A 12,792-nucleotide genomic window follows, 5' to 3' on the forward strand; every position below is an offset into this window, starting at 1 on the left:
CTGTTCGGGTGTGGGAAGTTAAGTTAGCAGGAGCAGGAGCTCTAAAATGTCACTGGCATCAAAGCAGCGATATATGTCTTCAAACGGCTGCAAACAATTGGGGATCTTAATTTTCTACTAGTTTAATAATAAGCAAGTATTATTACAATACAGTTCTGCTTTCAGTGTCTAAATCTAAACAAGGCGCGGATCCGTCTCATCTGATTGCTCACATTCTGCTCAGTCTCCACCTTTATATTCAAAGTGATGTGAGGCACTGCCAAAGTATTTGAAACCGCTGCGCTCTGCCATTGGTAAAATGAGATATCACTGGGCGTTTGACGTGCAGTGGGAGCTCTCCCAAACTATTCCAGATTGCTAGTCAGATTGCTATTGGTCCGAATGGAGTCGGCTTCAACCCTTTCTCAGCCCGGCAAAGGGAGAGCTGGAATAAAATGTGAATAAAGCCCGCAGAGCCGCAGATCACATCGGGACACGGGATCAGAAATGGGGCCAAAGTCCAACTCTGGGTTCTACCTGAGTAAGAAGGCGATGGTGCTTTTCGCCCTCCTCGGCTTCGCTTTGCTGGTGATTTGCACTGTTTTTGTGATTCTTTACGCCATGCTGAGGAGTGGGCAAGCCGAGATATTGCCGGCGGCGGTGGCTGGGCGCTGGGGACCGTGGAACCACAGCCGTTTATCAGACAGCCTGACCCCCAGCCACTACCAACTGGAGCTGTGGCCAAAGCAGGTGGCCGGGCAGGACAAGCTCTACTTCTTACTGGGCCAGGTCAATGTGACAGTGATGTGTCGAGAGGAGACGGAGGTCATTCTCATTCACAGTCTGTACCTCAATTACTCCGGGCTGACTGTCACTGACAGCTCTCCTGATGTGACACGTCTTCCCACTCCCAGCATTGAACGCATGTGGATTGAACTCGAGAACGAGTACCTGGTGATCGAGCTGGACGGCAAACTGGTGCCAGGGCAGGAGTACATCATTCAAGCCAACTACACCGGGTACCTGGACGAAAAAGTAACGGGACTTTTCATCAACCACTACTCGGAGAGTGACTTGAACAAGTGAGTGAGAGTTTGAACAGGACAAGTTTAAAAAGTCTCAGTGACCGGGCGCGCTTAACCCAACAAGTAAATGATATCACATTGCTGAGAGTTTAAGGAACACTTTCGATGTTTGCCTTTTCTTGATCTACAAGGCTTTTTGTTTTCGATATAGCCTCTCTATTTTCTGTAAGAATGATTAATCAACGATCTGTGCTGCAAACAAAGATTGTTATAATTTCGAATCTTTTTAAAAAAACATTTTTAATTAAAGTTTTGCAACGTTTTTCATAATAAATAGTAATAATCCTAACACAGCAAAATAGAGTGAAAATTAACATAGTGCAAAAAGAGAATATACAATAGCAATTAACTAGACGTGACCCCACGCGCCTCAGTCTTTCCACACCCTCCCAACGGAGCACTCACCCCCACTCCCCTACGGGTCGCTGCTGCTGACGTTTTAATTTTCCCTGAGAAGTCATCGGACGGTATTATGCCCCCGCTCAACAGCAGCAGCTTTGTACACTTGGCAAAATTATTTACACACAAAAGTAGGCATCTGTTCATGGTGTTGTCGTCCTTTGCTTCTCCCAGACGGAGTTCGCTGCCGTTGTCGTCTCGTGCGCACCTCCGCTTCTGCGGCCCTCCCGTCTTCCCCGTTTTCTCTGTTCCTGTGGACGTTAAGTTTGTTAACGCTTCCCTGCCTCCCCCTCCCCATCCCTGGCTCTCCTCTATTGTTCTGTCTCTTCCCTCTACCCCCTCTCCCCGCTCCTGCCAACCCCCCCCCCCCACCCCCCATGGCTCGCCTTTCCTTCCTCTTAGATTTAGCTGTCCCCCCCCACCCCCCACCCCCCGCTCCCGGTCTATCTCTCCCTCTCATGCTTTGGCTACTTTCCCCTGATTCTTGGCTACCTGGCTATTCTTCTGCTTGTTTGTTGGCCACAAACAGGTCCCGGAACAATTGGGTGAATGGCTCCCACGATCTGTGGAAGCCATCGTCTGACTCTCAGATGGCGAATTTGATTTTCTCCATTAGGAGAATCTCCAACAGATCAGACAGCCAGTCTGCAGCTTTGGGTGGTGCTGCTGACCGCCAGCCGAACAGGATTCTACGGCAGGCGATCAGGGAGGCAAAGGCAAGGGCGTCCGCCCTCCTCCCCAGGAATAGATCTGGCTGGTCTGAAACCCCGAAGACCGCCACCTTCCGGCATGGCTCCACCCTCACCCCCACCACTTTGGACATTGCCTGGAAGAAGGCTGTCCAGTACTCCACAAGTCTGGGGCAAGACCAGAACATGTGGGTGTGGTTGGCCGGGCCTCCTTGGCACCATTCACGTCTATCCTCCACCTCTGGGAAGAACCTACTCATAAGGGTTCTTGTTAAGTGGGCTCTATGTACCACTTTTAGTTGCGTCAGGCTGAGCCTTGCTCACATGGAGGTGGAGTTGACCCTATGCAGTGCTTCGCTCCAGAGTCCCCACCCTATTTCAATCCCCAGGTCCTCCTCCCACTTCATTCTTGTTGCGTCCAATACGGTGTCGGCCCCTTCTACCAGTCCTAATTTTGAATCTAATACATGCGTTCGATTCTGGACATTATAAGAAGAAGAATTATTTATTTGTTCACTCTTTTGTTTTGCTGCATTTGAATTCCCCCCGGTTCAACAGTTAGGTCGCGGAGTTTCGAAGATTTAACTTGATTTCCCGCACATTTAATAAAATGAGTACAAACACTCAATTCACATTTTACTGCTGTGGATTTATAGTATGAGAGCTAATGTAGTCCAAATGTCTTGTTTTAGTGCCATATGCAGACAGCACCGTGGTTAGGACCCCTTCTTCCCGATTGTCAATGTCTTATTTCTGGCAGAAACTCAGCAATAATTTCTTTGCTGAAACTTGGAAGAAAAATAAATGTATCTTTGCAGCTAGCCTGCTAATAAACTATATTCAGGAGCAACCATTATCCTGGGTTGCTAAAGCAAATTATGTCAGCAACTTTATCTTGTATTTATAGCTTAAAGTTTGTCTGTGTAACTCGAGTCACTGAAACCACATAAAATATCCCTGAACAAGGGAACTTCTGTTAAAAGTTTCTAGCCATACACATAACAATATTTGACTTTCAGTTCCCTTTCTGACATTCACATTCATATAGCTTAAATTCATTGTGGTTGATGTGCCGCCAGGATGTATCTGAGAATAAACAGCATTGCCATATGCACAGCAAAACCAAGTGAATAGGCTGAGCGTATCCCTTAATATTAAATAGATTCGGTGAACCTCATTCGTGTCTGAGTTCAGTGAGGGACATCTAGAGAGGACTCAAGGAATGATGTACCTTATCTGAGCATAGTCTCTTTACACTGTTATTTGTCTTTGACGAACTTGGCAACATTAACTATTTCAAAATACAGATACTTTTATTGTCAATCCACTATTTTGTTGAGCCCTAAAGATTCCAAGTTCACAATTCTGCTGTGTTGTATTCAAACTTTGTCCGTATAGATGGGCTTCAAACAATTTGTTTTTGTACATGTATAGGTATGTTTATGGTGCCTTACATAAGCATGAGGAGGATGCAGAGATGCTTCAGAGGGATTTGGACAGGCTGAGTGAGTGGGCATATGCATGGCAGATGCAGTATAATGTGGATAAATGTGAGGTTATCCACTTCGGTAGCAAAATAGGAAGGCAGATTATTACTTGAATGGGTGTAAATTGAGAGAGGTGGATACTAGGCGAGACCTTGGTGTCGTCATGCATCAGGTGCTGAAAGTAAGCCCGCAGGTACAGCAGGTGGTAAGAAGACAAATGGTACATTGGCCTTCACAGCGAGAGGATTTGAGTATAGGAATAGCCCCACAGTGAGACTCATACCCAAAACTTTTGAATTACAGGTAGGGGTACTACCACTTGACCACAAGACCAGAAATCCTACATAAAGATCAGTACAATTATCCCCCCTCCCAAATATTGCAAGTGTACAGAGAAAGTAACTCAGAATGCTACATATTCAAGTTGTTTCTTCCCGTAACAATATTCGTTCAAAGTTGCCAGGAAATGTTTGCCTTAATTAATTACTTTTTAACAACTATGCAAATTAATTCACTCAACCTTGCTGGTGTAAAAATTCTACAAGATACTCCCTGAGTGAGATAGTTTGGGAGATGAGGAGCTGTGAGGGTCCTCTGGTGCCTCACAGTTGATGCGCATTGCAGGAAGCTGTTGGTCCAAAGAGACCAAAATCAGACAAATGCAGCCTCAATACCTTAATATCCCAGACATGGTATGATTTTGAGGTGTGCAGCAATGGGGCACCAGTATAGACCTGAGGACGAAAATAAGTTTGCCATCATCAAAATGGGCAAGCAAATTACAAGTGCCAAGGAAGTACAACAATGCAGTTGACCTGTTTTGTCTTCACCACACTGAGGCCTAGAGATATGTCCAGGAACGTGGAAGTAATTGGAAGTGCGATGAGATCTGGCTGGTAGCAATTAATGAAGCCAGAAGCTAGATAGGCTGCTAAAGCCTAGAATTGCCAGTCAGAACCTACACATTACAAGCTCTTACTCTGCCCAACTAATTTCGGAGTTCTGTTGTGAACTAAATGTAAGAATCTCATCTCAAGTTTCATTTTAGACAAATACCGAAACAGGAGAATACACTTCAAACGCTATGGGCTAGATTCTCCGTCCAGCGACGCCGGAAAAGTGAAGCTTGATTGGGCGGAGAATCGCATGTCAGCTGAAAATTGAGGCTGGCACCGGGCGCCCGACGAAGTATCACGATCTGGTGCTTCGACAGCGGCGTGAATGTGTTCTTCGATACAGGCATGGGCATGCAAATTGTATAGTAAACGCCATTGGTATATCATTAACGGGCCCGACCTGGCAATTTCCGAGGATCCCTCGGGCTCCAGCTGACCCATCACTCAATGGTGTGTGTTCTAGCGCAACCAGTACCATCTCCCTTGCTGGGATGAGGGTGTGTGGGGAGTGGAGTGCCTATATGCAGCTCTTGCCTGTCAGGTTCTCCAAAGCCGATTCCGACCCCATAGCATCGCACGCTGACATGCATTGGAATTACACTAATTCACGTAGTGCCAGTGCTAGTCCATTAGGATGTCCTGAATTGATCTGGGACTGGTGCTACTATTGTACACGTAGAACACTCACGATTTAGTCACAGAATCCGCACTCAGTCTCTGAAAAGGAGATTCCAGCCCTAAGAATCTGAAAAACATCACAGGAGTTGCGCGGCACGGTAGCACAGTGGTTAGCACTGTTGCTTCATAGCACCAGGGTCCCAGGTTCAATTCCCGGCTTGGGTCACTGTCTGTGCGGAGTCTGCATGTTCTCCCTATGTCTGCGTGGGTTTCCTCCGGAACTCCGGTTTTCTCCCACAAAGCAGCAAGTCCTGAAAGACATGCTGTTAGGTAATTTGGACATTGTGAATTCTCCCTCTGTGTATACGAACAGATGCCGGAATATGGCGACTGGGGGCTTTTCACAGTAACTTCATTGAAGTATTAATGTAAGCCTATTTGTGACCATAAATATTGTTATTTATATTATTATTAGTTGTACCTCATCTATATTTGAAAATAGATTAGATATGTGATGGTGAAAGAGGGATTAAAAAGATTTGGGATCAGATTAGGTATATGAGATTAGGACTACTATTCATATTAACACATGTTAAACTAGTTGGATTGAATGACCGGTCATGTCCATGTGATTTTTCTGTAAATCCAGCAGGCTTTTTCTTGCAATGGAAAGGAATTTTAAGTCACATCAGAAACGTTTTCACATGCAGGTATTGGACTGGCCTTTAAGAAATAGGCACAATGTCATTATTCAGAAAGCAGCATCGTGACAAGTCTTTGTAGCCCATATCCGAGGTACTACCGAGGTCCGTATCACCCCAGATATAATAGATCCAGTAAGGTCTTGGAAGTTCTGTGAAATTGAACTGTGCAAGTGAACCAGCAGTGAAACTATTGCAGCACCACTAGTAGTAACCACTCCAAAGACGTTCAATGCCTCAGAAACTGACCTGGAATTGTCGCTATCTATAGGTGGTTTCTGTGGGTTGCTCAAAGCATTTTGCAATATTTTGCAGATGCTTGAGCCTCATTTATGTATAATCTCAATCATATACTTGGGAACTGTCTTCACTGACTCCCCATGAGATTAATGCTTCTTAAACAAAAAACCCTGTGAATACTGGGTCTCTGAGATTGGGAACCTTAGGCCTCGCTTGTTTCTTAACCTTCCATGGTGGAAAATAGCCAAAGACAAAGGATATTAATAGAATGAGATACAAGGAATCTATAAGGAGTAAAGTTCGGGATGATACTGAAATCAGTTGAGGAGAAACTGAGTACACTGGAAAGACAAACTGTAAATAATAGCAAGATGGGCCGCAATTCTTTTAGTTATAAATAATACATAGTGTTATGATGCAAATGATTCATTTCGGATAAATTATATGGAAATATTACAGGGATCATAAAATACCAAATGTGTTGCATTAATTCTTCATATTGGTTATTACAAATTTAAGATTTGAAAACCACAAAGCATTAAATGTATTTACACTCTTTGTATAAAAGTTTGTTAGCACGTCTTGAACTCTTAGTGGAACAGAGCATTTTGTAATCAGCAGTAGCAAAGGTTAATAGTGAAAAATTAATACACAAGATCAGTGCTGAGTGTGACAATCAGTATAATGTTATACTTTGAGGAGGCAATCACCAACTTGATCTTTGTAAACAACTAACACTGATCTGAAGAATTTAGACCTACTTGTGCAAAATTAATCACAAGAAAGACATACGATCATAAGAAAATGGAGCAGGAGTAGATGATTTGGCTCACCAGACCTACTCTACCATCCAATAAGACTGTGGCTGATTTAATTTTGGCCTTAACTCCATTCTTTAGCCTACTCTCCCATAACCCTTAATTCTCTTGTAGATAAACAATCTGTCTAACTCCTTAAGTAAGAAGGGCAAAGGCGCCACAAAGTACTCCAGGTTTGGTCTTACCAATTCCCTATAGAGTTGTAGCAAGACGTCTCTACTTTTATACTCCAGCCCCCTTGCAATAAAGAGTCTGTTGCCTTCCTATTACTTGTTACACTTACATGCTAACTTTCTATGATTGATGTACAAGGACACCTAGACTCCTCTGCACTGCAACATTCTACAGTCTCCGTTCATTTACATAATATCCTGCTTTTCTATTCTTCTTGCCAAAGTGAACAACCTCACATTTTCCCACATTAGAACCCATCTGCCAATTTTTTGCCCACTTCACCTCTTGTTATTGCAGAGGTTTACTAAAGTGGAGGAGATATTTAGCAAGGGGAGCAGTTTTCCCTTCCTCCCCAGTTCATGAGCACAGGAAATAGGGATTCTGATCCTTTAACAGAAGATTTGGGCCAAAAGTTAATTGGATTTTCAAAAGGCAACAGGCCAAAACTTCATGTGCAAATTTTCTATTTGTTGAAAAAAAACCTCAGGGAAATGTCTTTAGTGGTTTGAATATAGAAACATAAATGCCTTATCTGGTGGGGGCACAAGATTTATGGAATTCTCTAGGGATCTGCTCGACCGACTTTTTTTCACTATTCGTGAATGATATGAAAGTCATTACTTTGTGAATTAATATAAAATTTGCCATTACCAGTTAACTGGTCTGTATGATTGCAAATTTAAAAGGGATTTGGATCAATTAAGTGATGAGCATAGAAATGGAAAATTGATTTTAATGGAAATAAATCTACAGTAAAAAATGCACATTGAAACAGCAAATCATACAGAAACTGACTAGGAAATGCAACAATAGAAATGAGTTTGCTTTTGACTATAATATGCTCACAGGATTATCAGATGATGTTACCATGGAGCAGCACTTGGTTGAGAAGTAGAAAGGGGCCAAGGGTAGATCCTTGGATACACCAGAGGTAACAGGTGGGAAGAAAAGCCACTGTAGGTGATTGTCTGGCAACAAATGGTTAGATACTAATGGAACCTAGGGGGCAATTCTCCAAAATGGACACAAAGTGTTCGCGCCGTTATGAACGCCGACGCGTTTCACGATGGCGCGAAACGGGCACGGGAACGACCAATTCTGTCCCCCACAGGGGGCCAGTACGGCGCTGGAGCGGTTCACGCCTCTCCAGCCTCCCTTCCTGGTGCCAAATGGGTGCCGCGTCAACCCACGCATGCGCAGTTGGGCCGCGCCAACCCGAGCATGTGCGGGGGACTTCTTCAACGCTCTGGCCCGACGCAACATGGCATGGGGGCTCTGGGGCCGGAAGCGGAAGAAAGTAGGCCCGGGAGGGCAGAGGCCGGCCCGCCAATCGGTGAGCCCCGATCGCAGGCCAGACCCCATCGGAGGCACCCCCCGGTGAAGGAGCTCTTTTCCCCGCTCCACAGGCTGCCCCCCGACCCTTCGCGCAGAGTTTCCGCCGGCAGCGATCAGGGATGAACGGCGCCGGCAGGACTCTGCCGTTTCCGCGCGGCCGTTCGGCCCATACGGGCTGGAGAATCGGCAGCCCGGCCTCGTGCAGCGGCCTGCGACCGGCGCCACGCCAAACGAGCCGGTGCAAATGGCGTCGATATTCTGCACCTCGGAGAATCGGGCGCCGGCGTCGGGGTGGATTGCGGCAATTCTCTGGCCCGGCGCGGGTCTCAGAGAATCACGTCCCCTGTGAGAGCAATCCCACACAGCCAGATAACAGCAGAGAGGCTTTAGAGGAGGATGCTGTGGCTAACCACATCCAGAGCTGTCAACAGCTTGAGAAAGCTGGAGTTGGATAGTTTAATATAGCTACATTGGAAGTCACTTGTGACTTTGATAAGCAATGTTTCAATACTGGGGCAGGATCAGAAACCTGATTGGAGGAATTCATGCATAGAGTTATGTGAAAGACAGATTTGGGAGGTCACGGCACATTCAAGGACTTTGGTGAAGAAAGAGAGGTTAGAGATGAGGAGGTACTTTGCCAGGACTAATCGCTCAAAATTCCTCGAAATCAATGTTAAGAGTTCCAAAAATGTGACATAGTGATGTTTGGTCTTTAATTTCTCATATTAAATGCAGAAGAAAATTCGATTGCAGCTTTGTTGTCATCTTTCTGTGTTGTATTGTAATACGAAACGCTCACTATGTGGATTCATAGCAGGCGGCCAATATTGAACTAACTTTATTTACACCTCCCAAACAGAAAAGGCAGCAGAGAGTACAATATAACAAAAGGCTCAGATCTTGCAATAATACCTCCTGTCAAAGGGAAAAGTAAATCCGATGAGCCATTTACCTGTGTCCTATTAAGAAGATGATAGATGAAAAACATACATAAAAGAAAAGTTTCAACTTTTGAGTGCTATGTTGCAGGGAATGAGCACAATATTAGCAATCTTCACATAAATTAAATAATTATTTTCTAGCACTTTTGGGACAATAGATAGAGTTCCCTTGAAGAACAGTTACTCAATGCTGATTTACTTTAAAAGTCTTTCAACCTTAAAAAACAATCTGGATAATTGTTTTTTTCTGAACGGGTTGGTAGGTTATCACACTTGAGCATCTACCTACTGCATAATCAGTGTACTGTGGTTCTCTGCAGGATGTTTTTTTATCAAATCACAAAGACGTCTGCCAACACTTCCAAAACCTGCAACTTCCACCACCTAGCAGGACAATGGCAAAAAAAAGTTTGGTAACACCATCACCTCCAGTGTCCTATGCAAATCTTACACCATCCTGACTTGGGCAGATATTGCCATTCCTTCATTATTACTGGGTCAAGATCTTGACACTCAATTGCCAAACAGGTTTGGGAGCATTTACATCAAAGAGGCTGGAGAGACTTCAGAAGATAGTCACCAGCATCTTTTCAGAGTAAATAGGGATTTCATGGATTTCCAGAGATATCCCCATCATGAGGATGAAAAATAACATATATATGGAGGGACTGGAGTTTACTCATCGATAGCCTAGATCATTGAAGTTAGAATCTGAGTGATACGTCATATCACCCTCTGATGTGATGGTACCTGTGGTATCCTGCACATTCGGTGATATATCACATACCGCCAGCTCCTCGAAACCATTCTCTAAAGCAGTGTTGTCCAATATGCATGTCAGATGTGGTGAGTCAGCCACAGACATATTGTGGTGAATTGATGCTTTTAATTTTTATAGCCAAACAATACTGAGTTGTTTTAAAATTACAATATGAGTATGGGTGTCACTCACTAGACGACTATTTGTAGTCTGTCACTAATTAAGCATGAATTAATTAACCACATTGCTGTTAGACAGGAATCATATGTTGGTTGGACTGCCATTATGTTTATAAGAATATAGATCAGTTGTCAGGTTTGTAATGGCTTGAAAGTTGAAGGGTTGCTTGCTCAGTGAAACAAGATAAATAGCCCACCATAGAAGTGGCACGGTGGCACAGTGGTTAGCACTGCTGTCTCACAGTGTCAGGGATCTGAGTTCGATTCTGACCTTGGTGACTGTGTGGAGTTTACACGTTCTCCCCGTCTCTGCATGGATTTCCTCCGGTTTCTACTACAATCCAAAGATGTGCAGGTTAGGTGGATTGACCACGCTATATTTCCCTTTAGTGTCCAAAGATGTTAGTTTAGGTGGAGTTATGGAACTAGAGGGTTAGTGGGGTGGAGTGGGCCTCGGGAAGCTGCTGTTTAAGAGGGTTGGTGCAGGCTCGATGGGCCAAATGCCCCCCTTCAGCACCTTAGGGATTCTGTGGATCTTTGGATCTGTTACCTTCTCTGTGCCTGGTCACCCTAAATGACAATGCAGTTTGATTTGCAGAGTCACTCTGTGAAGCACTAAAAACAGATTTGGCCCTCAGAAGGACAGCAGTCGGATTGCTCTCAATTTTCTTACAAAATCACGTGACACAGGGGCTGCTAACTGAACAACTTGGTTTTGTTTAGCCGGTAGATGGTGGTTTTCACAAAACAATTGAGATGCATGATTGAAATGGTGGTTGGAATATGCAATTTTGGCAAGCCAGGGATTGCAGCAAAATTCAAATCTGTTCTGAAAAAGAATCATATGGATTTGAAACATTGGGCGGGATTCACCAACCCGCCGTACCAGTTTTCTGCTGCGGCGCTCCCCCGCTGGCAGTGGGATTCTCCGTCCCGCCAGCCGGCCAATCGGATTTCCTATTGTGGCCAGCTCCATGCTGTCAGGAAATCCCTGGGTCTGTGTGCTCTGCCGGTGCACCGGAGAATCTTGACAGCAGAGAATCCAGCCCATTACCACTGTTTCTCTATCCACGGATGCTGCCAGTCCTACTGCGTTTTTCCAGCACTTTCTGTTTTTATTTCCCATTTCGAGCATCCACAGTATTTTGCTTTTATTTAAATTTGTTCATCCTTCATTTGAAGTGAGAAATTGAAAGGAATAGGGCGTTATTGGTGTAAAAAGAGATTACAGGAGATTAGTAATGAGTCAAAGATCAATTAGATGTTCAGATGCTGTGTTTGGAGTGACAGGCAACAGAACATAAGCAAGGAAAATGTCAAGAGTGCAGACGCCAATACTTAGAGATTTGTTAAATAAAAGCAAAATACTGCGGATGCTGGAGATCGGATATAAAAACAGAAATTGTTGGAAAATGCAACAGGTCTGGCAGCATCCATGGAGACAGAAACAGAGTTAACATTTTGAGTCCACTATGATTCTTTGTCGGAGCTGAACTTACAGCTTTGTTGATTCTTTCCGCTCCCAAGTCTTCTAATTTACCAATGCTAATACAATATAAATGGTTCACTATTGAAGAAATATATTTATTTGAAATGAACTGGAGCACACTGTCAGAAACCGAACTCTTCTGTTAACAGATTGTCACCATCTGGAAGAATGGGCAAAATAGACCAGCTTTAGGAATAGTGAAAATGCAAAACCCGTTTGAAGCTGTTCTCTGGCAGCGAAAGTATCGTAAGAAGTCTTACAACACCAGGTTAAAGTCCAACAGGTTTGTTTCAAACACTAGCTTTCGGAGCACCGCTCCTTCCTCAGGTGAATGAAGAGGCATGTTCCAGAAACATATATATAGACAAAGTCAAAGATGCAAGACAATGCTTTCAATGTGAGCATTTGCAGGTAATTAAATCTTTACAGATCCAGAGAGAGGGGTAATCCCAGGTTAAAGAGGTGTGAATTGTCTCAAACCAGGACAGTTGGTAGGATTTTGCAAGCCCAGGCCAGATGGTAGGGGATGAATGTAATGCGACATGAATCTCAGGTCCCGGTCGAGGCCGCACTCATGTGTGCGGAACTTGGTTACAAGTTTCTGCTCGGCGATTCTGCATTGTCGCGCATCCTGAAGGCCGCCTTGGAGAACGCTTACCCGGAGATCAGAGGCTAAATGCCCTTGACTGCTGAAGTGTTCCCCGACTGGAAGGGAACATTCCTGCCTAGTGAACGTATCGGTCTTGATTTCTGACTGTTTAAACCTATTTTCAAATGTTTGTACATTTGTTTAATTAATATTGCATATATTTTGTATCAAGTAATGAATACGGTGTTCTGATTGCCCCAAGCTTGGTTCGCATGAAAACCCGAATGGGTAATGTCATGATACCCACATCAGCATATCATGGTGCAATCACACACACACTGATGGACAGGCAGTTGGACCAACCAGCACACACATAACATCGCAGCCAATCACCAGTGAGAGCACATGCA

General features: G+C 44.3%; 1 protein-coding gene across 1 annotated transcript in view; it reads left to right on the top strand.

Annotated features, from left to right (window-relative positions):
- The first annotated feature begins 324 nt into the window (after window positions 1-324).
- LOC140429466 (aminopeptidase Q-like) overlaps window positions 325-12,792 on the top strand; it is a 246,262-nt gene continuing 233,794 nt past the window's right edge. The window contains exon 1 of the mRNA XM_072516494.1: window positions 325-1,061. Coding sequence (XP_072372595.1) covers window positions 487-1,061 — 575 coding nt within the window. The 5' untranslated portion in view covers window positions 325-486. The remainder of the gene's footprint in view (window positions 1,062-12,792) is intronic.

The sequence above is a fragment of the Scyliorhinus torazame genome, chromosome 9 (genome assembly GCF_047496885.1).
Source record: "Scyliorhinus torazame isolate Kashiwa2021f chromosome 9, sScyTor2.1, whole genome shotgun sequence".
Taxonomy (NCBI): domain Eukaryota; kingdom Metazoa; phylum Chordata; class Chondrichthyes; order Carcharhiniformes; family Scyliorhinidae; genus Scyliorhinus; species Scyliorhinus torazame.